We start from the raw sequence: 27,950 nt of genomic DNA on the forward strand, positions 1-27,950 counted from the left end.
TGATATTTAGCTATTTATTTATTTATTTACTTGCTTACTTACTTGTATATTTGATGGATAACAGGATGGATGGAGGAGGAAGTACGTACCACTGCAGGGGAGCAAGACCATGGTCACAGCAAACAGAAGATCATTAAAAAAATTCCTGCCACGTGCTATTGAGACAGGTTCTGTCCTTTCATCTGAACAGCGAAAGAGCTAAAATTTTTGGAACTGTGATGTGTCACACAGAAGGAGGTAGTCCCTCTAGATAAACCTGACACCCCCAGAGCTGGGCCAGCTCCCCCCCTTCCTCTGAGGAATAAACGACATCACCCCCAGACCACTTTGTTCAGGGGAGGTATTAAGCACAATACAGAGACCGGCTTCGGCATTTTACATTGAAGGACATGTTTTGTTCGAAGAGGTGTTTTCCTGGGCCTCATTCACTTTTACTCTTAGTGATAGAAAATAAAATAAAATAGGGGCATTGCATATGTCCACATAAGGATATATCATTCATGATACTTAACAGAGTCTGTAAAAAGAGAGAGAGAGAGAGAGAGAGACAGCGAGAGAGAAAAATCCTTTCCTTTTAGGAGACTCACTTGGGGACAGTGAGGGTTGGGTGACCTTCTCTTCCCAGGTATTCAACAATGGTGCCCACAGCGTGTCCAGGACAGGGAGGAAAGTGCCTTGGCAGGCACAGACCAGGCCAGGCTGCTGAGGGCCTCCCAGCAGCAGCAGCGGCTTATCCTGAGGCCCAACAGTGAGTGTTATGAGAACCCTGTAGGGGGCCTTCATTTCTCCCCTAAAGCAGCAGGATCCTTGAAGACCTCAGCATCTTCTGGCTTGAGGGAACCAGCAAAGTGCCTCAGATGAACTTCCTGTGGCTGGACAGGGTGCCTTTCTCTTGTACTTGAGTCTCGTAAGAGGGGAACAAGGGCAAAATTCTTCCAGTTTCTTCCTGAAACTGAAGGGTAAAACATCATTACTGCCTTGCATGCAGCAAGCAGCAAGAAATACTTCTTTGTTGGCCTCACCGATCTCCAGCTAAAAGGAAACCCAGACATTTCCGGGCTTCCTGAGACACATGGATACATGCCATTTCCTCTTCCCTTACCCACCTAAGCAGTCTCATCCACTGTGGCAGTTCCTAAATTCTCTTCCTTCACCTTCACCTGACTTGCAGGGGCCTCACGAGAGCCCACTGCTTGCCTTTCTCAGCCTCCATTGCCCCCCTGCCCACATGGGAGGGAGAGCAGGTCTCCACAGAACAACACTGGGACCTGCCCCATGGTGGCTTCACATCACATCAGTCCGAAGACGGGATTTGGGGACCAGGCCCCACAGGGCACAGCGCATTGGGAACAGTGCCCAGGAAACCATGGTGACACTAGGCCTTAAATGGGGCTCTCATGTATGGACAGGAAGCTCCTGAAGGGGACCTAGCTGTCACCCCCATAGCCACCTCCAGGTTCCCAGCCACCTAGGCAGAATGACAGCCAAGAGGGAAAGCTATACATGTTCTCCTCCCACTGCCAGAGCCCTAGTCAGCCAAGGCCTCTGGTGGCCACCCTGGGTCTAATCCCTCTGGAAAACCAGCCTAAATTTATACCTCCCATTCAGAGGCCACTATTCAGGCCCCTCTGCTGGTGTCTAATACTAACATGTCAAAGGCATAAGGAATGTGGGATGATGGTCCATCATGACCACTCCAGCTGAAGTCTCCAGGTCTTGGTACTGACCCCAGGCCTGCATGGAGACTGACACTGGCCTGCCCCCAAACACAGTCTAATGCCAATCGTCAACTGCTGAAGGATGATCTCTTGGGAACCCAGGCATAAAAGCCGGGCTTCGTGGGGATACAGGCCAGATCTCGTTGAGACACAATCTTCTGGCTGGCCTCAGAGACTGCTTGGCCCAGTTCCAGCTCAAAGGCTCTCAAAGGAGGCATGGGGCTCCCAGTGCCCACTTCCCACAGTCCTGATGCCAAGACTCCCTCACGTGCCCTTCCTAGTTCAGCTAGTAACCCCTTTTCTTCCCTGGCCTTTCTCTCATGCATTCCTTTACCCTTTCCAATCACACACATACTTTGTGGGTGGGAGAGTTCCTTGTTATCTGAATTATGTGACTATTCATTACTGAAGTGTCCACTGTTACAAGGTTGTACAGGAAAGCAAAATCCTTGGGAAATATTCACTAATTAATTATAAAAGTGAAATCAGGGAACCTTGAACCATCTCTGGCCCCAACCCCAAGTAACATGACTATGTGTGTCCCTGCCACTTTGCCAATATAAAATCACAGTGAATGTGTAATGTTAGAAGCAGCCAACAATGTCACGCAAACAAAATGCAAATCAACTGCAAAGTGAAACCGCAAGTATAAAAGATGTGGGGTTTCACGAAATCAGTAAGAGTGATGTTGGAAAACTGCTCAAATTAAAGACAAAGCCATCTTTGAATGGCTCTGTGGCAAATTTAGACCAGGGTTAAACAATGGAAGAGAGAATCAGTAAGAATTATGGCACGACACAGGAAATGCTTCCAATGAAACTCATGGGAAAATTACAAGATTGCAGGAGGCTCTTGGGAAAACTGATTACACCCTTAAGTAGTTTTCCAAAAGTAAGCTTCTTGGTAAAACAGATCTCTACTTCCACCTCTGATGGAGCACTGAGCACTAGGCTAGCCACCCTGCTGTAAACAACCATAAAACAGGACAAAATACTTGCAATAAATGTTTCCAGGCATAGGACACAGACTGGAAACTGTGATTGTTGAGAGAAGTGAAACTGACAAAGTGAGCCCCATGACTGCCCTGATGCTTTGCTTGGGGACAGTTTCTCTGAGCATGGTGGGGTACACTGGAGTCCAAGCAGAGTATGGTGGTGCCTCTGAGCTAAGAAAGAAGAGATCAGGGTTTGGAGCAGCCAAAGCAGCTAGCATCTGTGGGACAGAGTACCGGAGAAGAGAAAGAAGGGAGCTGTCGGGGTGGAGGTCCAGAAGTCTCTGGGATGGGTTGCTGGATCATACTTGCACAGTGTGAGACCACAAAGGCTCACCAGACAGTGGCTACCATGGGGCTGAAAGTGGGACAAAAACACGAGAAGCTGAGCGACACTGAGTGGAGAGATTCTCAGAGTGGAGAGACCTCGTTAACACTTTTTTTTTCTACTCCGAGGATCAAGCTAAAATACCAGAAATGCCCTTTTTACTCTACATGCCCTAGAGTAAGGTCTACTCAAGACCCACCCTAACAAAGCCTAAAACCAAGCCCTGGAAACAGCTGGGAGGTTGAGTCCCACAATTTTGATGGGATTGGCAAATAACTTGACATTTCACATATCTACCATAATAAAGTTTAAAACTAAGCGTACAGAAGTCAGGGTGATTCATCATCAATAATTGAACTGCCACTTAAAACAAAAATTCAATCCAGAGTCTCTACAGCATATTATCCACAATCCCCAGTGTACAATTAAAAGTTACTAGACATGCTAGGAAAAAAGGAAATGTGACTCATAGTAAGGGGGAAGAAAAAGCAGTCAATAGAAACTGACTCCAAGATGGCCCCCATGTTGGAGTTAGCAGGCAGAGAATTTAAATCAGCTCTTATGAATATACGTTAAAAAGAAGGAAAAGAAACAAAGCAAAATATGGTCTTGATTAGAGGACACTAGAGAATCTCAGGAAAGAAATGAAAACTATAAAACAGGGATGCCTGGGTGGCTTAGTCGGTTAAGTGTCCGACTTTCGCTTAGGTCATGATCTCGCAGTTCGTGGGTTCGAGCCCCGCGTCGGGCTCTGTGCTGACTGCCAGCTCAGAGCCTGGAGCCTGTTTCAGTCTGTGACTCCCTCTCTCTCTGACCCTCCCCTGCTCACGCTGTCTCTCTCTCTCTCTCTCTCTCTCCTAGAAATAAATAAAATTATTTAAAAAAAAAAAAAAAGAAAACTATAAAACAAATAACCAAATAGAAATTTAAAAATGAATAGCACAATGCTGGAAATGTAACAGTCACTGGAAGAGCTTAATACCAGTCTAGAGATGGCTGGGGATAGGATCAGTAAATTTGAAGACAGATCAATAAAAATTACTAAATTTGAGAAACAGAGAGAAAAAAATTGAGGAAAACATGACCAAAATCTCAGAAACCTATGGGGCAATATCAAGTAATCCAAAATGTAACTGGGGTCCCCAAAAAAGAAGATAGAGAGAATGAAGCAAAATATATATAGCTTCCCAATTTGATAAAACACTGACATACAGATTCAAGAATCTCAGGCAAACGCCAAACAGGATAAAACCAAAGAAAACCAAACCTGAGCACATCGTAGTCAAACTGCTGAAAACCAAAAATGAAGAGAATATTTTGAAAGCAGCCAAAGAAAAAAAGACAAATTACATATAGTAATGCAAATTATGGGCTACTTTCCATCAGAAACAGTGGAGGCCAGTGGAGGAAAATCGAGTTGGAATTTTTTTTTAAAAGGAGAGAAAAAAAATATTTAACCCAGAATTCTTTACTCAATGAAAATATTTTTCAAACACCAGAAAGAAATTGACATTTTGACTACTTCACATCCATTCAGATGGCAAGAACAACCAACACACCACCACAAAAACCTAGAAAATAACAGTTGTTGGTGAGGATGTGGAGCCCTCATGTATTGCTGGTGGGAATGTATCATAATGCAGCTACTATAGAACACTGTCTGGCATTCCTTAAGAAGCTAAACACAGAATTACCATACGACCCAGCAATTTAATTCCAAAAGAACTGAAGCAGGGCATCAAACAAAATCTTGGACACCAATGTTCACAGCATTATTCACAATAGCCAAAAAGGTGGAAACGATCCTAATGTCAATCAACAGATGAATGGATAAATAAAATATGGCATATACATAAAATGAAATATTATTGAGACAGAAGTAGAATAGAGACAGAAGGAAAAGTAGGAGTGATTATTCAATAGGTACAGAGTTTCTGTTTGAAATAATGAAAAGATTTTGGAAAGAGTGGTGAAGTTTGCACAACATTGTGGATATAATTAACACCAATGAGTTGAACATTTAAAAATGGCTAAAATGGTCACTTTCTGTTACATATATTTCACAACGTTTTTCAAAAATATAAAAACAGAATTAGTGCAAAATTATAATCATAACTCAAAATGTATTCAATAAAAACTAGGTCTGCTTCATTCTTAAGTAAATGTCCTCAATTTAGACCTTTAAGTTAATGTGTACTGCTAAATATTTCCCATTAACTGTTAAAGAACTTTTTTTCTGGCAGTGATTTTCTACAGGGCATTTCTGTTCAAGGTATACCCTTTATCCTTCCCGTTCTTCCTTCCTCTGCCTTCCTGTATGTGTCCACACAAGGTGAGTATTGCCTGTACGTGCTTTTGTCTGTAAGCCTCATAGAGCTGAATGTAGACACTTGGTATGAGGAACAGGAAGAGGAGACAGGGCAGCCCACGACGAGGCCATCCATCCAAATGGCTGTATATGGGATAAGCTGCTTTCTCTGGGGCACTTGAGGACAGGTGCCTGGGCCAGGATGCTGGCAGAGCTGGTGCGCATGGGCATGAGCCCCAGTCAGCTGTGCAGGAATGTGTGCAAGTGGTTGACCCTTGGGGCTATTCCAGCATCCAGGTTGAGGGGTGAAGAAGGCCTGCAAGGAGAAAGGAATCCCAAGGCTTCACCTGCCTGTCATCTATGCTACAGCACCCTTCCCTCACACCTCACCTCTGCCTGACCGCAGAGAGAAGCTCAGGGTGCGCTTGATGCCCTCACAGTTGCCTGGGTCTTCATTGATGATACCCACATTGGTGTTCCAGGTGGTCCAGTTGACCTCGTCTACCCTGCAGGGCAAGGAGACAAGGGAGCTGGGAGCTAATGGCCTAAAGGCCGTGCCTATCTTCCCAGTTGAGGGCTTGGTGCCATGGGCCAATCCCAAGAAGCCCATAGACCAGGACGAGGAGACATAGAAGGGCCTGCTTTTTGGACACCACCCCCAAAGCTGTATTCTCTGACCATATCATGGGGCCCAAGGACTTTAAATATTGGATTCTTGGTTCCGACTCTGATCACTGGATGACCCCTTTTGCACACCTCATTTTCCAGTTGGTCTCCTATGCCCACAGCTCAGCCTTGGGGTGGCTCTGTACCTAACTACAGCTGGCCTTGGGAGAGTCCCCCATGCACATGAGTGGTCCCAAGAGGCCCTGAGGCAGGCTTCTGTATCCACAGCTGGCTCTGGGTGAGTCACCTATGCCCACAAAGCTCCAGAATGGCCTCTGTACCCATAGCTGGCTCTGCGTAGATCCCTGATATCTAGCTAAGCCCCTGAGCTCCCTAAGTTTGATTCCTGCCTGAGCATTACCTGAAACACCACCTGTAGTCATCCTTGCCATCAGGCGTGTACCCCACCTGCAACAGCTTGCCCGAGCGGAAGGCCTTCCTCATACACTTAAGGAAGCTCTTCTCCGTGTCCAGGATGGTGATGGCTCTCTGTGGGAAGACACAAAGGGCTGAGGGGCTTATCCAGGGGCTGGCTTCCAAGACCAGCCTCTCCAGAGTTTCTCCCAGTACCCCCAAGCTGGACCTCTAGTGTTTTCCATACCAGGCTTGTTTCCACAGCCCAACAGGTACACACTCCAAGCTCAGCCTGTCAGGTGGGGTCAGGGCTGGGCCTCCCATGAGTGATGTAGAGTGTCCCGCCCCAGACTTCCCTACTCACAAGGGGACAGACAGTGTAGTAAAGAACAGGGCCTCGAGATGAGACTGCTTGACTTGAAGCCTAACTGTGCTACTTACTACAGACAGTCCCCAACTTACGATGGTTCAACTTGATAATTTTCAACTTTACGATGGTGCAAAAGCAATTTGCGTTCAGTAGAAACCATACTTGGAGTTTTGAACGTGCATCTTTTCTCAGGCTAGCAATAATGGTAATATCCTCTCTCGTTGATGCCGGGAGTTCCCACTCAGCAATGGGATCACAGAGACTAACAACCAGGACACTTATAATCACTCTGTACCCATACAACCATTCTGTTTCTCACTTTTATTACAGTAGTCAATAAATTTCACGAGATCTCTAACACCTTATTATAAAATGGGCTTTGTGTTAGATGGTTTTGACCAACTGTAGGCTAATGTTAAGTGTTCTAAGCACATTTATGGTAGGCTGGGCTAAGCTGTGATGTTCAGTAGGTTAGGTGTATTAAGTTCATGTTCAAATTAAGTGGATTTATTGGGATGTAACCCCACTGTAAGTTGAAGAAGATCTGTAGTTACCCTGGACACAGATGCCTAACTTCTCAATGCCTCAGTGCCTTTATACAAAAATGGGGATATGTAATGGTAGCCACATGAAAGCATTGCTTTGAGGATTAACTGAGAGCATATAAAACACCTAGAACAGTACCTGGTATGGAGTCAGTGCTACTTAATAATTAGAATTATTTGTTTTTAGGTGGGAAGGCAGATTACAGACCAGGTGGCTCAAAAATGTACCTGTCAGGGTCAACCCGATTTTAACTGCTCCCCCAAGTCTGGTCTCTGGTGCCCACCCTAGACCAAGCTCTTGTGAGGTGGACATTCCATGGGGCCAAGCCTTCCATCTCCTCTCCTGGGCACTGTCCAGTCACAGGAAACACAGTGTCTGTGAATACCAGCTGATGATGTGTAGCAGGGCAACCCCACAGGAAGGGGCAGAAAGGAGCCAGCTGGGGAAGATCCCCCGGGCCTGGTTGGGCTCTCTGCCCTTCCTCAAGCCCCGCAGGGGCACATATGCCCAGCTGGGTTAAGCAGCAACAGAGCAGCCAATGCCCTCCTGCTGTGCACACCACACCCACCGACCCACCTGTAGCTTCCAGATGTTCTTGCTCTCCTGCGCAATCTTGTTGACAGTCTCACCCATGAGGGCAATGAGCATGTTGAGCAGGAGGATATAGGTGAGAATCACATAGGCCAGCAACAAAATGATGAAGACGGCCTTGAAGTCATAGTTCTCAGTGAACTCCAGGTCGCCCATACCAATGGTGAACTTGAAGAGCTCCAGACACGTGGAGTACAGGCTGTTGTAGGAGCTGTCAGGTGGCCGGCAGCCAGGCCCTCGCCACCTGTGCAATGTAGACTCAGCCGGCACCGAGTTATTCTTCCCGTCCTCAATCAGTGTCACCACCGCTACAGGGCAGGGGCAGGGACAGGTGCAGCTGGATGGAAGCCAAGATAGATCTCCCAACAGACACACCACATCTCCTGGGATGGGTCTGCAGCAAGAATGCTGCTCAGCCATATGGCACTTTTGTGTGAATTTAAAGAAAAACAACCCTCTTCTTCAGAACTATCAGCAAACTGTCATAGTACAGTTGACCCTTGAACAACACTGGTTTGAACTGCGAGTCCACTTGTACACAGATATTTTTCCGATCAATTCAGCATAATATGTAAATGTCTTTTCTGTATCATTTCCTTAATAACATTTTTTTCTCTAGCTTACTTCATTATGGAATACAGTATATAATCCATATAACATACAAAGTATGTGTTAATCAACTGCTTGTTATTGGTAAGGCTTCTGGTCAACAGTAGGCTACTAGTAGTTAAGTTTTGGGGGAGTCAAAAATTATTTGCAGATTTTTGACTGTGCAGGGAATTGGTGCTCCTAATCCCCATTTTGTTCAGGGGTCAACTGTATACTGTTTTGTTACAGTAAGAACTTTATCATCATCTGCTAGGGGAAAAAAAAGTGTTTAAAACTATGCAAATGTACATATACAATGTGAATCTAGCTGCCTTTGGGCAGTGCACAACCTGCCTAAATTTACGTATCAGTCCTGGATCCGCACCCAGCTTCTCAGTCACACTTGTCTTCCTGTGCCCCTTGGGGGTGGGGGCAAAGCCAGCCCCTTCCAGAATGATGGGGACTAAGCAGCTCAGAGCAGAATGGTCTCTTGCTGCATTCTACACTTTTCTTTTCGAAATGTAGTCTGGAGCCTGAGAGCTTCTGTAGTAGTTGTGCCCATGGTTACTGCACATTCGGTATCCATTAACCCCATTGGCCAAGTCCCTTCCTGTGGGTACCGACAGTCCAGGACCTTCAGACTGGGTGTCAGAGCCCACACACATCCCTATCAATCAAAGCTCCTAGGCAAAGCTGTCCATAACTCTGAGACAGATTCCAAACCAGGCTGTGGGGTGGGGGAAGGAGAGGGTATACATGTGAACCATGTAATTGCAGAACTCAGATGAGGATCAAAGTAGAGCCAGGTGCCCAGAAATCCTGTGGATGTGTCAGGAGGGCACAGGAGCCAGCTTGAAGAGGCCCTCAAAGACGATTTCTCAGACCATCTCAGCATCAAGATAAATGGTAATAGTAAGATTATGACCCCCTTAACAAAGTGAGAATCCATGAAAAATGAAACAAAAACAGAAAAGAATCTATGAGGCCGCACTGATGGAAATAATAAACGCATGTAGGAGAATGGAAAGCTCTTCCCTATAATAAAATGCCAGTGAATAAATGTGGAAGGAATGACAGAGTTAGAAAATCATCATTCGGCAGCCATTAGGATTAAGTGATTCAGGTGAGAATCATCCACAGATGCTAAAATTACCGGTTGAAAGTTTGATGAGAAACAGGATATTTACCTAGTCTGAAAGCATCTCCTCACAAATTACTTATCACACCCATCAAAACCAAGTAATTAAAGTTAACATCACCAGACACGGTCTAAACAAACATTATGGGAACCCTGATCCAGTGAGCTGGGGAAGACATACATTACTTCCTCCATAGGCTCACCAAAAATGCACACCTGAATCTAAGTGTGAGGAAACATCAGGCAAGCCCAAATTGAGAGACATTGTAAAAACTAGCCCTTACTCATTAAAATGCTAAGGTCAAAAAAAAAAAGAGAGACTGAGGAAGCACTCCAGATTAAAGGAAACTACTAAAAAGGCATGACAACTGAATGTAATGCATGTCCTGGGATTTTTATTTCTATAAAAGACATTATTAGGACAATTGGTGAAATTTGAATAAGGCTGGTAGATTAGTACTGTATTGGTGTTTATTTCCTTATTTTGATCATTATGTGTTGTTTATGTAAGAAAATATCCTTGTTTTTAGGAAATGCAGGCTTTATCCAGTGGTAAAGGGTTGATCACGTCTGTAGCTTACTCTTTTTTTTTTTAAGTGTGGTGTGATGTGGTGTGTGTGTGTGTAAAAGGGAGAGAGAGTGATTTCAAAATGCGGTAAAATTTGGGGATGATGAGTAATATGTACAGAAAAGTTATTTGTACTATTCTTGCAACTTTTCTGAAAATCTGAAATAATGTCAAAATAAAAGATCTTTTAAAAAAAACCAAAAACTAAAACAAAACAAAATAAAATAAAAACAAAATAAAAACTAAGCCAAAATGCAGCTATACTGTAGGCAAGCAGCACTTCATACCTCTAAAAATGTTTACACTGTTTATGAATCACCAGGTTCTCCTGTTCATTTCTGTGTGTTCTTTATCCATCCACTCTGTCACCTGCAGATACACACCCCAGTGGGCCTCTCCCCACCCAGCCCCTGCAGAGTCCTCAGGAAGCTGAGGGTAGCAGGAGCTCTGCCCGCCACCAGCCCTGACCAAGCCCATTACCTGTGGAAAACCCGAACAAGAAAACAAGGTAGACAAACATGAAGCGACACAGGTCTCTCAGGATCATCTGCAGGAGAGAGCAGGCGTGTCAGAACCAAGTCCAGTCCCAGGCTAGGCCAAGGGAAAGGTCAGGACTATGTCAGCCTCGGATTAATCCTGAGCCTAAGTAGAACTGGAGAACATGCAGGAGGGTCTGGTTTGGTGGTTTTCAGCTCCAATGTCATAAGGAAGTCATCCACAGCTCCCCCGACCATGGCCTCTGTTCTGGTGGGAGAGCAGGGCCTGGTATGTTGGGGGAGTCAACTTTTAGGGGAGCCCCCAAACCCAGGTCAAGACCAGATTGCCTGAATCTTGAGTAATTTCTGGGAAAGTGGGTACGAAGCTAAACCAGCAACTCCCCAGACATTACAGATGATAGACAGAGTTTGTAGGCCATGTCCCATGTACCCATGAGGTAAACAGGCTCTATGGAGAACCTACTTGGCACTGGCACCCACCTTCTCAATCATAACAGCATAGATGCCCATCTGCTGGAAGCCGCGGGTGTAGTAGAGCATGTTGGTCCAGCCCAGGGCCAGGGAGAACACCATGGAGGCCACGTACTCCTTGTAATGGCAGAAGTACAGCACCACGGTCCCCAGCATGAACAGTGACTGCACAAAGCTGAGGGTGGAGGGATAGGAAGCTCTGTCTAAGAGCACCCAGGGGGCCAGGCACCCCCTCAGAAGCACAGACAACAGGCTGCTGTGGGAGCTAGGGTTGACTGTCCTGCCTCCTTTCACCCATGGTTCTCAGTGGGAGTAACAGCATCCCCAAGGGGGAAAAAGTTGGTTGGAGGGGGTGCAAAATCTTATTCTCTTTTTATAGAAAGCACAAATAGAAATACAATACATAGACAACTATACAGTATATTTGTGATATTAGATTTCATGGGGGGGCAATTAGGAAAAAATGCCTCAAAAGGCAATACTGAAAGAAGTCTGGGAAACATTGCTTTAGCAGTGAGGAGGTACAGGCCATGATCTCCTGACACATTACAGGCGGAGTCCGCTGGTCATACCCTCAGACTCAGGAGCAGAGCCAGGGAAGATGTTCCTCAGCAACTTGGGCTGGTGGGGCTCCCCACGTGTGATCCATGGATAAGGTGTGTAAATCTGATGATCCTATGACAGAATCTGCTCAGTGGTCCATTCTTTACATATTAATCCCAGGTCTCCTTGTTCACCACAGCCTTCTCTCGAAAGTATCCCCAACTACATTTATACTGTAGACCACACTGGCCACCTCATTTCCCATTTCTGTGAAAGAACCCAGCAAAAAAACACCACTGTGCTGATGTGAGTCTACTGAAAACTGATGTCAATAAACCGGCTCTTCAATTGGAATTCTGCTGCAAAGGAAAACTATCCCTCTGTATTTGCAGAACCATGGCCAAAATAAGAACTGACACCAGTTAAAATAGGTAAGAGATACCTTGGATGGAAAATGGAGGCCCCACATATGCATTTCGGAAGCAGCAGACAAATAGAAACTGACTTAGCAGACCCAAGAAAACCAAATCCAAATGTGTAGTGGGGAAAGCTGAGAATCAGCTCCTTTAACCAAGGAGCCTCAAAAGGGTTAGAGACCTCCAGGAAGGAGATGAAGACACCTAAAATAAGGAAGAGTGGAGGTTTTGTCTCTGAAGAAGATAAAGCAGAGGATCTTTGGACCCACTTTCATCAAACAACAGTGAAAGCATTGGTATTTTACCAACAGCAGGAGATTACGTGATTTTTATATAACACAGGTTACAGAAAGCCCTCTTCTCCACTCAGTTCTCAGAAAGTTGGCAGCCAGACTTCTTTCCTCCAGGCAGAAGACTGAAGAGATGCTATCAACTAACTTTGGATATTTGCCAATAAATAGCTTAACTAGATTAGTGTATAGTCAAACTCAAAAAACTGATAAGCCCCATTTATACATTAAGAGCTCCCCACCAGCTTTTCAGTCCTCCACTCTTACTCATGAGCAGATATAAAAAATTTCCAGATATCTTCTAATATGAAAGAGCACAACAAGAAAATGGGAAACAACAACTTGGAAAAAATAAAACCCATGCAAAAAGAAGAAAATTTATTTTATTTTATTTTAAAACTTTATTTGCACAGCCTTAGGAAGACAAAAGAAAATATTGTATCAGCGGAACAAGAATAGAGTGCAATTAAAAAGGAATAAACAGAATTTTTTAAAAGAGCATTTAGAAAGTAAAAACATGATATCAAAGGTAACAAACTCAATAGAAAGGTTGGAAATTAAAATTGATCTGAACCTCCCAGAAAGAAGAGCCAAAGATAAAGAGATGGAATACGAGTGAGAAAATATAAGAACTGGTCCAGGACTAGGTCAGGAGGTTCGATATACATATCATAGGAGTTCTAGAAGAGAGATCAAGAAATAATTCAAGAAAATATCCCAGAAATAAAGGACATAACTTTCAGATTGAAAGGGCCCACTGAGTGCCCAGAACATTGGATAAAAATAAATCCAATCAAGACATATCATTAAGTTTCAGAACACTAGGAACAAACAGAAGCTACTACCGATTTACAAAGAGAAAGGCCAAACTGGGTCTTAAAAGAGGATCCAGAATCAGAATAGTTTTGGACTTGTCATCTATAATGCTGGAAGCAAGGAAACAATGGAGAAATATCTTCAATTTTTTTAAGATTTTCATACCCAACCAAGCTATCAATCAAATGTGAAGGTATAGTAAAAATATTCTCAGGCATGCCAGATTTAAAATAAATTTTACTTCCCCCTTCCCTACTATGTGCCTTTTTTCTTTAGCTAAGGATGTTTTCCCCTCAAAAAAGGAATGAATCCGTAAAGAGGAAGGCATAGCATTCAGAAAATAAGAGATCCAAATCAGGAGAGAAGGGAAAGGGATCTCCAAGGTGCCAGTGAAGGGATGACACCTTGGATGCACATGTGGGAGAATGAGACTCAAGAACCAGGTACAATGAAAGTTGTCATCAGTGTGCCCTTCACTATCAGACAATCCTTTTCACCAAATGACAATACTGAAGGATGTGTTCAAATAAAAAAGGAGGAAAATCAAGAGAGAGACAGGAAGTCTAAAAGAAAGAAAGCAATGACCATCCCAAGGCTGGCAAAAAAGAGGAGTCCCAGGATGATGGCTAAGCAGCAGGTCCAGAAAGTAACCAGCCCAGTAAGAACGTGAGGACAGCACTCCTGGAGGAAATCTCTCAAGGGGAAAAAAAAAAAGGAGCAGGGATTCCAATCATATAATTCATGTGACTGACTTTGAGAAAAGTTGTACTGAGAGGCTTTGAGATTGTGGGACTAGTTAACAATGGGTACAAAGAAAACTAAACATGTGACAACAAGACAATTACAAATTTAAGAGAAACAAAAAAAAAAATAAGTGCAGTATATTATGAAGCTCAACTGTGAATACTACTTGTAGAGACATAAGAACGTAAATTACTCAATTCAGACTAAAACAAAAATTACTTCGAACCATCTTGGGAGGCTTGAGGAACAGAAGCAGAGGGGAAGGAAGTGTGAGGATGCTAAATCCTCATCCACCAGGTGAGGAAACATCAGAAGAAAGAGCCACAAGAATGAAAAGTGATTGTCCCTGGGAAGGAGGATTACAAGGTAGGAAGATTTAAGATGAGGAACTCATATACTGGCTATAAGCGTTTTAGTACTCTTCAGTGCTTCCCTATGTGCATGGGTAGCTTTGAAAAAGTAAAATAAAATACATTTCTAACCTGCCTACAGTGGGTCCTCCTAGGAATAGAATCGAGTGTATTGGCAAAATGCTATGTAGGAGAACGTTGCTTCTCTTAGTAAAGCAAACCAGCATTGCACTAACCCTGCAGACCCTGCCCTGTGGGGTTAAGGTACAAGTATCTGAAGATTACGGTAAACAGATGGGGACAAGCTTGCTACAATAGGATAAGAAATCAACTCCTTACATTTGCCAGGAATTAAGAGGCCTCAGGAATGAAGGAAACTCAGGGATCAGATTTAAGTCCTTTATAACAATCCCAGAAGAACCCATTCCCATCTGAAAACCCCCTTTGTGTATCCTGGGTCCTCCAAGGAAACTTCATAAGGTTCCAGCTTATTTGGAGGGGGGGTCCTGGTGATATCCACATTGTTTTACAACTATGGTTTTTGCTAATCTCTCTCCCCCTAAAGCAATGATTCTTGATCTGGGGTGATTTTGTGCCCCCCCAAGTCAGGGGCATTTTGGCAATCTGGATATATTTTTGGTCATCAAGAATGGGGGACAGAGAGAGGGCTACTGGCAGCTAGCAGGCAGAGGCCAGGGATGCTGCTAAACACTCTACAATGCATAGGACAGTCCACACAGCAAAGAATCAACCAGTCCAAAATGTCCATGGTGCCAGTGCTGAGAAACACTGCCCCAAGGATTGGAAACTCCTTGAAGACAGGAAACATATCTATTTCATGTCAGTATTCCAATGCCAACTCAGTGACTGCCAGATGGTTGGACAAATGGATGGAAAAAATGAACAAGGGTATTCAGACTGTAACTCAGACTATAAGCCACATGAGCCCATGTATGTCATTCCCTAGCACGTGGTGCATATCTGACATTGAGTGGAGTTTCGATATTCATTCAAACATGTATCGAGAGCCTCTGTTATTCATTCAACACATTTGTGAGGTCCTACTATGTTCCGGGCCCAGCATAGGTGAGAGGATGGGTGAGAACTGATGGCTATAACCTTAGGACTGGGCCAAAAGATACTGTCTGCTATTGAGTCATAAGAGTCAAAGCATCACTTACAAAAGCATCTCACTGTAGCTGTCCACAAACAAGGTCTTCAGTGATGGCCGACGCTGCAGGAAATACTGAATCTGCAAATAAATAGACAGAGTAAGATCCCAGGAGAGGTTAAATGGTGAGCACTTGCAATGCTCCTATACAGAACAAATGCATCAAAGCAGAGGTTCTGAAGAGGGTAGTGAGGGTCAGGTTAACAGGGTAACATTATGTGACTCAGGAGAGATTTTTTAAAATAGAGAGTGGAATTACGAGCTCTATGTAGAAATAAAGACAGGAAGGAAAATCACCAAAATAATATTAATGGCTCTGTTTGAATGATGACATTGAGTGATTTTTTCTTCTTTCTCATTTGTACACATTTCCCTAATTTTAAGAACTATGCATTATAGTAAAAAGTGTTTAATCAGCCTCCACTGAACTAAGTCACCAGATCAGCCAGCGCTCTCCACTCCCTGGAAACATTCTGACTGATGCCCACAGCGAGTGCTGGTGGCTAGGAGTCCCTCCACGACACCCACACTCTACTCCCTCCCACAGTCAATCCTGGTCATCAAGCCTGCACTTGCTACTGTGGCTTTGTATTTTACTGTAATATAAAAATTGAGTCCATTGAGGGGCGCCTGGGTGGCTTAGTCAGTTAAGCGTCCGACTTTCGCTTAGGTCATGATCTCGCGGTTCGTGGGTTCGGGCCCCGCGTCGGGCTCTGTGCTGACTGCCAGCTCAGAGCCTGGAGCCAATTTCAGAGTCTGTATCTCCCTCTCTTTCTGACCCTCCCCTGCTCACACTGTCTCTCTCTTTCCTAGAAATAAATTTAAAAAATATTTTAAAAAAATTGAGTCCATTGATTTGGAAAGATTCCTTAAAGTGAAGTCAATAAAAAAATAATCGAGTGTAGCTTAGATCAAAAAGATTAAGGGGGGGAAACCACAATAATCTCCAATTGTTTGTACATGCAACCATGGTTCCAATTTCAAAGAAAAGACTGTTCATATATTAGAAGAATGGCCAAGGAATGCACATGTATGAGTTTTCAGGTAAAATAAAATGGTCCCAGTATGTGTGCAGATTTTCTCTGTTGTTTTGAGCTTTAACAGACGGTTTTGAGGGTCCTTATATGCAGGGTTTTTTTTTTTATAAATGTGGTGCAGTACTGTAAATGTCTTTTCTCTTTCTTATGGTTTTCTTACTTATTTTCTCTTACTTTACTGTAAGAATCTAGTGTGAAATACATATATCAGACAAAATACATGTTAATAGACTGTTCATGTTATCGATAAGGCTTCCAGTCAACAATAGGCTACTGGTAGTTAAATTTGGGGGGAGTCAAATGTTATAAGCAGATTTGCGGTTGTGTGAGAAGCTGGAGCTCCTAACCCTGTGGTGTTCAAGGGTCAACTGTACATTCGGTGGAGAGTCCTGATTGTCTTCGAACATGACTGCCCTGGGTCGCGGAAACCACTGGGCATGAATGCCTCATCTTCACCTGGGCATCTCTCCCATGAATTGAAGAGCGAGTGAGCAACGAGTGAAGTCTCTTAGCTTTTTGTTTCGGTGATAATGGAAACTCACAGTGTGGGAAGGAATGCTTACCCCTCGGAAAAAAAAGTAGACTCCTCCTGATACAGAAAGAATCTCACCAGTGACTCGGAAATAGTCCCCAACGGTGTGTTTCAGCTTATAGGGAGGCTGGAAGGTGCAGAGAAGTCAGTGATTGGATTCACTCATTCATTCACTCAACAAACATATACCAAGCCCTGTGATTAAGAGTCAGCCCCTGGGGGGCGTGTGGGTGGCTCATCAGTTAAGTGCTTGACTTCAGCTCAGGTCATGATATCACACTTAATGAGCTCAAGCCCCACATCCAGCTCTCTGCTGTCAGCACAGAACCTGCTTCAGATCTTCTGTCTCCTTCTCTCTCTCTCTGCCCCTCCCCCACTCACACACTCACTTTATCAAAAAAAAAAAAAAAAAAAAAAAAAAAAAAAAAAAAAAAAAAAAAAAAAAAGCCAGGCTGCCCAAGAGGCCCAGCCTCCATCAGGAGAGAGGCATAATTAAAGACAGTGCATTACTGGGGACACCTGCAAGGAGGCAAGTTGATTTCCAAAGTGGCAGCTTTTAGATGCCAAGCAGAGCATCCTTATAGTGCTGTGCTCCTTCACAGACAAGGTCCCAGCCCGGAGCACCGCTGGAAGGAGAGTGATAGCATAGGTAGAGACACTCTTAGAGACACTAATGCCATATGCTTCCTGCTGCTCCCACAGCCTATGGTGAACCCCTCCATCGAGGTTCCCATGGCTGGTGGAAGGTGGGATGTCCCACACACATGTGTGTCATCCTTGTGTCTCAGGCAGTTTCCTGAGGTGGGTTTCCTTTCTGTTTGACGTCAGTGTTTTGTAAACACTGCCTCACTAGCTTGTCTTATTAGCACCTTTCTCTTTTCTCACAAAATGAAATCATTAAATGGCCTTACTAGGTGGATAGAAGTCAGGTTTCACCTAACTAGGAAGTGGAGTTTTAAATCCAATTTATAAGCAAGGTGCCTTGGCTACAAAGTCAGCAAATTAAGTGCTTGGGTATTGAATGGAAAGGATTCAAATTAGTAACTCAAAGGAGTCCATGGCTCCTGGTAGAGAAAGAAGTTTGGTCTCAAGCTGATTTGATGCATGGCTCAGGGCCTGGCACAGAATTGCTCAAAAGTAGGGAACAAACAATGAGTGAGTGAGTGAGTGAACACAGTGGGCAGGCCAGTGGGATGGCAACAGACGCAGGGCTCATGCCAGCCCATGACCCTACAGACAGCTGCTGCCTCTGTAGGGAAGAGATGCCTCTGGGACCCTAGTTCCTGCATCTTTTCTAAACTGTTGTCCCTCCTCTGCCATCAGGGACCTCATAGACCACACACTCAGCCTCAGAACCAGGAGGCACAGGAGGGACTGAGAAGGGGGATGGGAGTACTGCCAGGACAGCCTGAGAGATGGAGGGCTGCACGCGGGGACGTGAGGAGCTCCGGGTGATCCTTCCATCTCTCCAGTGAGCTGGGAAGGAGTCTGGGGCCTGGCCCGGGCCTGGGTCTCGGGGGTCTCATAGAAATGCCCATCCCTGTCCCCAGTCCCTGTCCCGGGGCTGAGCCTTAGGCCGCACCAAGCCATCCACAGGCCTGTAGTAGGCTGCTGTGGTGAAGATGATCATATACAAGCAGTAGACGAAGAAGTTGAAGTAGAAGATGCGCTTGACAAATCTGTCCCACTTGTCCTGCAGGAGTCGGTTCAGCGGTTCCACCAAAAGCATGTCGTGGCGATTCTAAGGGGAGCAGAGAGAGGTGAGGCTCAGTCCCCAGCCAGGAACCATAAAGTCTCATCTCCAAGAGATCTCTATTAACGTTCCAGTATTCCTAAGATGGATGTGGCGAAATCAGGTGATCCTAACCTTTGCAGGTCATCGAGCCCAACCCCCAGCCCCAAGCTCCAGCTCCCCCAATAAGGTCCCTGTTCAATGTTTTTTTTAGTGCCTTTGGGATGGGAAGCTCCTTGCTGCCTCAAACAGCCTGGGGAGACACGTTAACTGCCAGACGGTCTATTCTCTGGAGTAAAGTTGGTCTTCCTTCCCTACTTTCCACCAGTTGTCCCAGTTCTGCACTCAGGGACCCCAGGATTGCAGTTCTGCCTGAGAGAGCCTTCAGAGACATGAAAATGGCAGCATGGCCCCAGAGCCATCTCTTCTCTAGGCCAAACACCTCACCCTTTTTGAAGCCAGCCCTCTGAGAACACTCGCATCCAGGATTCTGAATCCAACGACCTGATCCAGCGTGGCAGCCCAGGCGGAGTCTGGCAGGGCATAGCAAAGCAGTCTAGACCTTTCTCTCCCCTAGACTTTGCCCCTGTAAACTCAGCCTCTGCCCTGTGACGTACTGTGGTGGACCCTCCTCACCAGCACAGACTCCAGCGCTGGGAGCTGCCTCAGGGGCAGGTATCAACTCAGAAAGAACAGACAGGGAAGGTGGCCTTTCAAAGCAGTGGTGGCAGGACAGCCTTTTCATCTAGTGGCCCTGGGACCCTCATGTGGGAACAAAATAATTAAGTAAGATGCCTACTTCCCCCCTACACAAAAATAAATTCTAGATAAAGAGCCAAATGTAAAATACCTACAAAGGACCTAAACAAAAACATTGAAGGATATTGTACAATCTCATAGTGGAAAAGGCCTTGCAAAGCAAGATAAAAGTCACAGAAGCTATAAAAGAAAAAGACTAATTTGACTCAAAATGAAAACCTTTTATAAGCAAATGATGCATTAAACCAAGTTAGAAAACAAGAAACAGACTGGAAGAAAGTAAAATATTTGCAACATAGGCAACAGAGAAAGGATCAATTCCCTCCTATAACAAGAGAACCTACAGACTGAAAGGAATGGGCCAGACAGTCCAGTAGATGAGATGGCCAAGGACAATGAGCAGGAAATCTACCAAAGAAGTACGAATGGTCAGGTAAATACACGAGAAAACTGTCCCTCACATTAGCCAAGAAAATGAGAATTAAGACATCAATAAGATAGCATTTGGGGCCCCCAGAACTTATACTAGTTTTTGAGAAAAGGTTGATAATACCCAGGGTGGCAAGGACATGGGCAGATGTACTCCCACCGGTGGGGCAAGTGCACTGAGGGAGTCTGTGGAAGACAACTTGGCTGTAGCTATTAACATGCTGACACACACTTTCTGATTTACCAATTCCATTCCCAGGTATCCTAGAAAAATTCTCAAACCCAGGCCAAGTGGCCTGCAGGACTGTAAAAGCAAAATACTGGATATAACTCAAAAATCCTCCAAAGGACATTTACCCCCCGGCCCTCCTACAGAACATTGTACTCTGATATAAAATTATCTGCAAGACACGCCAGTAAGTGAAAAACTGGTTGTTCTACCTTTTGCCTAGTAGGATTCCATTTATATAAACAAAATGAAGCTACATGTTTTTTATATGGTATATAAAAAGGGTTCTTTTTGTGAGTATCTGAAATAAATACGCTTTTATGGGAACATCATTGTACATTGTATGATGAAGGAAAACAGTGAGAACAAATGGAGGAGATGACGCTTCTGGGCCTAGGTTGCAGGCAGCAGGTTTCCAGTGCTGAGAAGACAGGCAGAGCTGGATCGGGGGGGCAGGGGTGGAGGCTGGGGGGTGCAGTGAGACCAGAGGCCCACCCCGGCTGAGTCCCACCCATGGCCTACTCACAGGGGTGTCGCTGCTGCTGTAGGCGATCACTTCCAGCACCGAGTTCTTCTCACAGGTGTCGATGCAGGACAGGTCGTAGAGCGAGGAGTGCACAGGCCCGTAGGCCCACTCGGTGAACTTCCTGGACAGGTGCCTGCACTCGGGCTCCTGGATCTCCCTCTGGAGAATATAGGCCAAGACCTGCCACGGGGATACAAGAGCCTGTTAGAGACCAGCCTGGAGCCCCGACCACAGGATGCGTCCCCACCAGGCCACCAGCTCTGCCTCAAGAATACGTCTGCTTCCTACCCCGGTTGAAGATTCTACCCAAGCCCCAGGAGAGCCCTCACCTCTATCCAGCAGCCTCCTGACCACAATCAAGGTCAACCTGCCCACCGCCTCAGACCCCAGCTGCAGCCACATCAGACCCATAGCCCGATCACACCTGATCACATACATTTCACCCTTGGCTCCACATACTCCTATCCCCAGGCCCTAGCGCCCCACCCCCACTCGAGTCTGGCTAGTGCTGCTCACATGTGGAAACGAGAAACAGGTACGATGCTGGCTTCTGAAGCATCTCACAACTCCTCTGGCCTCTAACAGCCCCTGCCCTACCCCTACAGGCGAGTGTCACAGTATCAGGGCTCCACGTGGTGGTGACACCAGACACGCAGCAAGGCAGACCGTCCCTCCCACAGCACCCTCTAAAGTCACACCCCCAGCCCAGGCCCGAAGCCTCCCCCGTACCCCAATCTTCCCACTCCTGGCAGCCAGAGCCAGGGGCGTCAGCCCCTTCTTGTTGGTGAGCTCCTCCAGCTTCAGTGTCGGGTGGAGCTTGGCCCCCAGGATCAGAATCTCATTGTACATGCTTGTCACAAACTTAGTGTTGTCGGCTGTGTTGTCGGCCACCTCCACCAGTGCGTGCAGCACCGTGTTGCCCACTGAGTCCCGGGCACTGATGTCTGCTGGCTGCCAAGAGTTCTGCAGCAGGAACTTCACGATGCCCAGCTGGTTGGTGCATGCAGCCAGGGAGAGGGGCAGCTCACCTGTGGCCAACACAGGCATGTGATGGGCCTCAGACATAGACCGGCTTGGTCCCCAGACCACCCAGCCTCCAAATCCTTCTGTCTACACCCTTAGCAATTGTCAAAAATCCAAGTGTCTACCACATGGCCTTCCTACCAAAGTAGAAGCCGGGCCGCCCTTTGGTTTTCTTAAAGAAGTCCCCGTTGGCTGCAGCCTGGACGTCTGCCCCGTTCTCCACCAGGAGGGTCACTAGTGCCATGTTGCGCCTCTCAATGGCAATGTGCAGGGCCGTCTGGCCTGTGGAGGATGTGTGCCATTGGTTTTGTACTCACAGTCCTGTGGGGGTGCTTAGACAGGTGCAGGGGAAAGACTTGGGCAGAAAATGCCAGATGACCCCCCCACAAGACAAGAGCAGGCCAGAATGCCCAAAGGGGCCCAGAGAGTCCCTGAGGCAGGAGTAGAGACCCCCGGGAACACCAGACCATGACCTGGAGTAGTCAAAAGTGGCAAGGTCAAGGAACAGTAGCAGAGAGAGTAGCCATGTCTTCCAGAAGCAAAGAACACCAAATACACAGAGGGGAGGGTGGGACCCTTGGCCCCAGGAGAAAGCAAATCCAGCAGGTAGGGGAGGCATGGCACCCCCGGGGCCAGGAGACACCACCGCAGTGTACAGTGCAGGGAATACAGAGCTCAGAGGCTTGCCCGGGCATGCCACCTAACCCCACTGTGCTTGTGGACAGAGCCATGCCAGACCCCGGCCCCCTCCTCACCCTTGTAGTAGCTGTCTGTGTAACTGGCATTGACAAACTCCTTCAGGCTGTCTGTCTGTCGGGCAATCTCCAGGAGCAGAGGGATGGTGTCATTCTGCCCGTCGTGCAGGTTGAGCATGGCTTTCAGCAGACAGGTTTTCCCTGTCTCAGGGTCTGTAGGACAAAGTGAGGGTCAGGGCAGAGCATGGCAGCTGGGGCCCGTCCCAGGATCCTGGTCCTGCAGGGGCCACCTTTGAACTCGCTGTCCATGAGGTGCTTCTGGCTCTTCTGCAGGAACAGCAGCAGACTCTGCAGCTCCTCACAGTTATTCTGAGCAACGGCTTCAAAGATCTTCCTGCGATCATACAGCTTGAGGTTCTTCTCATACCCAGTGGGAGCAGAGTCCTGGGACGGGGGCCTGCGGGCCAGAAAACACCTTCATCTCCTGCTCTGATTTCCCTTCAGCCTTGGGGCCTGCGGAGCTTGTCAGGGAGTGTGGCTAAAGCCCAAGACAAACCAAAAGGTGGAAAACCATGATACAAAACCCATCCCTCAGTCTAGATGACCGTCCAGGAAACTGATGTAATGGGGAACAGTGGGGTGCATGTGCCCACATTGTGTCCCCACCTTGACTGTAGGCACCATAGAAAGTCTTTGCTGCTGCCACTTCCTCCAACACCCAAGCCACTCACTTCTCTGCCTGCTCAGGAGCTGGGGCTCTGGGGGGCAGTAGCCCAGAGGAGGCTGGAGGGGGGGTGCAGTAGTTAGGATGGTTCCTATCAAGTGAAAAAGTGTCCTCACACTGGCCTGGAGGTCAGCCAGTCCATGTACCCTCCCTGACCTGCCTTGGAGGAAGCAAGGGGGCCATTGGGCTGGAACTGTTCTGCACTCTCTAGAAGCATCCTGGCTTTGAGGTTTTCAACTTAAAGTTTAAGTGTTTGGGGCTGGTGAGCATTCAAGACCTGGACACCTAGAGGTCAACCTGTAGCTATGATCAGCAGATAGGCCAGTATCCATGACCATGTGTCCTGAAGCTCCTAGGATACTGGACCAGATGATTTCTGAAGGCCCCCTAGATCCCTGGCTCTATGACCTTCAGCCCACAAGCTACAGTAACACATGGTATCTCCATGGCTGGGGTCTCTGCCGGCCGAGCCAGTTGGGCTCTAGGTGGGGAGGGGCCCAGGCTCCAGGTGCAGCTTACCTGTCACAGGTGGGGCCATCCTCATGCTTCTGGATGATGACAACAGGGCTGACGGTGATGGCTGGGCAGGAGGCTAGCTGGCCTTCCTCATAAGAGCAGTCCATAGGAGAAGCTTCCTCTGAGTCACACTTCCCAAAAAGCCGACTGCGGCTCTTGGCCGTGGGGAAGATGTGGGGCTTGGCTGGAGCTGGCCTGGAGTTAGGGTCTCCATCCAAGGGGTCTGAGCAGGAGTCTTCTTGGGGTGGTTCCTCAGACTCCCCTGAGTCTGAGCTCCCCCATTTCTTCATCCTTGTCAGATCCTTTGTGGCCCAAGAGGCAGCCTGTGGGCAGCCACCAAGATCAGGTGTGTTCCCAGCTTGAGGACTACACGACTCTAGCCCCCATCTGCCCTCTTTTCACAAGCCCCTGTGAAGCAGGACACCCCAGAGATCCAACAGCTGCTGGCCCTAGCCCCCAGAAGTAAAGCTTCTAGGGGTGCTGTACCTCCTACCTCAGAAGCCTCAGGGGTGAGCAGGGCTAGCAGCCCCACGGGCATCAGACTAGGGTAGACAAATCCCCCAGCTTGGAGCCATCAGGCTCTGAAAGACTTGAATGGATTGCTCTCTTCTCTGGGCCTCAGTGGCCTCATCTGCAAAGTGGGATCATAACTGCTGTCTCCCTCCAAGATCAGAACAAAGGAAATGATGGGAATGGCTGTCACTGGCTGTGCATTCAGGGAGGGACTCAGTGATGAGAACGGCTCAGCCTCGGAGAGCAGAGCCAGCTGCGTCTCCATGGACAGGGTGAGCGGCAGAGACTGCCACGCTCACACTCCACACTGCACAGGCCTTCCTGCGCCTCGTGTCCCCATCACCAGCCATGTGCTCGCCTGCTTTTGCTCTTCCATTTGGCGGCTGCAACCATGGAGTTGGTGGGGAGGTTTTGCACTTTTTTTGGTCATTTTTGTGAAATTTCAAACATCCCTGAATTTTTAAACTTTAAGAGATTAGGGGCTGGTTCAGGCCTGGAAGGCCTGAACACGTGGAGTTCAGCTGGCAGCTAGCACGTCAGCTGGTTAGCTAGCACATTCATATGGCCATGGACTTGTTTTGATACTGTTTTCCACCCCCTTCTTAACCTCTTCTTCCACTCCTCCCTGCATCCAGCAGGCGTGCCCGCTCCCTGGTACCCAGGGCTGTCCCACATCTCAGGGACCTTTGCTCCTGCAGCGCCTCCACTTGGACAGCGTTGTCCTTCTCCTCTTTGTGCCCAAATCCTATCACCTCTCAGAGGCCACCTCCCCTTGGGGTCCAGCACTAATGCTCCACACCCCCAGACTCTGCACCGGCCATGCTCTCTGCCCCTCCAGAGTGGCCCAGTTGGTTGTCCATCATCCTTCATGGCCCTGTTAGCACCACCCATTGTGCAGTCTAGCAATTTCTATCGGGCAGTGCCTTATCTCCCCCACACCCTATGACCTCTTCCTGAGCAGGGAACTTGTCTGATCCACCTCTCTATGAAAAAAAGCTATACTGGTCACTGTGGGGGACATGAAACAGATCAGATACAGACCCTTCTTGTTCCCTTTCCACAGAAAATTAGTGAGATCCATGTTCCAGCAGTGGCTGGATTCCAAAAAGTAGCTCGTCAAGGAATGGGAGGGTGCTCATGGCCTGTACTTTGAAGTACAAGTTCAGGCAGTGAACATTCAGAGCATATGGCTGTCGGCAATAAATCAGCCATTATCTGATGCCCAGGTCCCTGGGGGGAAAACAATGAGGCAGCCTCACCACTCTGCACCCTGCGAAGAAGACAGACCACTGACTGCTGGCCCGTTTTCCATCCTGCCTGCCATTCGTCTTTCAGGGGGGCTCAGGTCTTTCCCTGGGTTCCCCCTCAGATGGAAACTCTGTGGCAGGAAGGGTTCCTGGCCAGAGAATCCTCCTTACAACCACTCACCCCTTCGTTCATTCCATCACTCAACGGTCATCTACTGAATCCTGTTGGGTACCCAGGCCTGTGCTGGGGGTACAGGAAGGACTCAGCCTCCATCTGAGACAGAAACCAGGTGCTGGCAGGGGCAGGGGTATCACAGGAGGGGCCAGGGCGCTGAAGGAGGCTTCATGGAGGAAGAGACAGAGGATCTGGGCCTAGAAGGAGAGGAGGGTGGGTGTGGGACCAGGGGAGAGGATGGGGGTCCCACAGCAGCTGGTGAAGAGGAAGCCAGTGGGGCTGGAGGACAGGCAGCAGGGACAAAACCGGATGGCTGCTGCCCTTGAACATCAAGAAACAGAATGTGGACGTTATTGGGTGGACGGAAGGAAGCCATGAGAAGCTTCAGAAGCAAAAGCACCAACACTCGTTTGTGCTTTTGGAAGACTGCTTCTTGTCCAGGACTGTTCATACTATGAGGAGCCTGCTGCCATTAAAAGGCACGGGAGGCCAGTAAGAATGAAAATCACTGACATGCTTGAGCATGTACTGTGTGAAGGTGGATACCGTTCTAACACTTCACATGGGCTCACTTCATTCTCACATCTCCAAGAGGTAAATTTTTGACAGATGAGCAAACTTGGGCACAGTGGTTGCTGGAGGCCACAGTTAGGAAGAGGTGGAACCTGGATTTGATACCCAGCAGCCTGGCTCTAGAGTATCTCCAGTGCTCCAGCACATAGATCTCAGCCGTTACACTCAGCCCTAGACTTCACACCAGGGCGGGGGCTGATTAGATCAGCCCCGGGGCCAGGCAGGCAGGGACAACCCCCTTCTGATCAGAAGCCCCAACCTGTAGCACTGGAAGGAGCTCAAACAAGCATCCCAGGAAGCTCAAAGGCAAAAATGAAGTACAACTAAGAACCAGGCCATATGATAGGACAGGCCACAAAACCAAGAATAAACCTGGTGCCTGACACAGCTCTCAACATCGCAACCAGAGCACCCATTAGCAGGGGCCCCACAAATCCTTCCACAGTGTTCCCTTTTGCCTCTTCCTCTGACTGGTCCAAATCTAACCAAACCCAATAAACATGAAGCAGCCCACACAGTGCCGTCATTCAGTCAGTCAACAACCCCCAGGTCTGCACTGCATGCCTCACTCACACTTTGATTCCCTACTGGACACCAAGCTTCTTCCAGAGCAGGGGGCAGGACAGGGACTGAGAGGCCATTTGCTCTGGGCTTCAGGGTGAAAGGGGCCAGGATGGTCTGCCACTGCCCGGCCTGGGTGTGCCTAGCACATGAGCCCCATGGCAATGTACCTGTCACAGTTGAATATCCTACAATGATAGAGGAAATCTCCAGTTATGACCTGGGTGTCTGATGGAGATGGTGGTTCTGGTTTATGCAAGATTCACAAACTCACCAATCTGGACTGAAGGACTGTCCTGAAAAAATGAACCTGCTCAGCAAAACTCGGTTTGGCCTCTGGGCCTTTCTCAACCCCAGAGCCAGGAAGTAAACTGCCCACCACCTGGATGAGGCTCCCTTTTCCTCCCCAGTCCAGGTGACTCACCCTGGGGTGCATCTCTCCTGCTCCCTCTCTGGTCAAAGCATCTGCCTGCCTCTGGCCTCCCTGCAGGCTCTGGGAACTGGTCCAGGACCCAGCCCCAGTCATTCTTGTCCTCTTGGCCTCCCTGAGCATCTCCTAAGGAGGGATGGAGATCCGGGGGCTACTCAGCCTATGGATGAAGAGCCACAGGATCCCTATCCAAAGCAGAGAGCTAGTGGAGCCTGGACAAGAACCCAGGGCTCCTGCGTCCCTCCCCAGCTTCCCTTCAGTCTAGAAGGAGCTACGAGCTGAAACCTCCAGCCACAAACCATTGGCCTCTTTGCTCCAGGACAAGGGTCCAGGATGACCCCGGTGCAACTCATACACAAGGACAATAGCAACCTCCACGGCCACTTGCCAAATGTTTACGATTAGCCAGGCTAAGGGCGCTACAGCTATAGCTTCACTTCAGCGTCGCCACGACCTCTGAGGTAGCCACTATTATTATCCCCAGTTTTCAGATGGGATAACTGAGGTGCTGAGAAGCTAGTTGAACTGCTCATAGTTGCCCAAGCGGACAGAGGCAGGGCCCCGTTTTTGACAGCTCCCTGTGCCATTCTAAGAGCTAGCATCTGCACTGGCCAGCAAACAACAGAAAGGACTCACCAGCTAGACGCAGTGCACCCCGGACACAGCCGGTCCCGGCGAGCTCCAAGCCGTCTTGTTACCTGAAGAGAGAGTTGGACTGGTGTGGGGAGAAGAGTTGCCTCTGTGAGGGTCCGTGGCCCCTCCCCGGACCGCAGTCGCTTGGCGCT

At 47.6% G+C, this 27,950-nt stretch overlaps 1 protein-coding gene across 1 annotated transcript; it reads right to left on the minus strand.

The window, feature by feature from the left end:
- On the minus strand, positions 1–27,875 carry TRPV1 (transient receptor potential cation channel subfamily V member 1). Its single transcript, XM_039223008.1, has 16 exons — positions 27,802–27,875; positions 23,670–23,989; positions 22,717–22,883; positions 22,487–22,639; positions 21,873–22,013; positions 21,438–21,736; positions 20,709–20,888; positions 18,616–18,774; positions 17,065–17,160; positions 15,475–15,545; positions 11,144–11,309; positions 10,647–10,713; positions 7,858–8,180; positions 6,373–6,500; positions 5,736–5,851; positions 1–952 (listed from the first exon to the last, which is right to left on the minus strand). Exons 2-16 carry the CDS (start codon positions 23,954–23,956, stop codon positions 780–782), a joined length of 2,526 nt encoding a protein of 841 aa, XP_039078939.1. The 5' UTR covers positions 23,957–23,989; positions 27,802–27,875; the 3' UTR covers positions 1–779.
- Positions 27,876–27,950: the final 75 nt, after the last annotated feature.

This window comes from Hyaena hyaena, unplaced genomic scaffold (genome assembly GCF_003009895.1).
Source record: "Hyaena hyaena isolate Hyena2069 unplaced genomic scaffold, ASM300989v1 scaffold_1241, whole genome shotgun sequence".
Lineage (NCBI taxonomy): Eukaryota > Metazoa > Chordata > Mammalia > Carnivora > Hyaenidae > Hyaena > Hyaena hyaena.

Excerpts from the sequence above, each read along its gene's own strand:
- TRPV1 (XM_039223008.1), bottom strand. The coding sequence starts at position 23,956 with ATGAAGAAATGGGGGAGCTCAGACTCAGGGGAGTCTGAGGAACCACCC. Across the intron at positions 22,884-23,669 it reads GATGGCCCCACCTGTGACAG|GCCCCCGTCCCAGGACTCTG; the intron begins GTAAGCTGCACC and ends TCTGGCCCGCAG. Across the intron at positions 8,181-10,646 it reads CTTGTTCGGGTTTTCCACAG|CGGTGGTGACACTGATTGAG; the intron begins GTAATGGGCTTG and ends CCTGCCCTGTAG.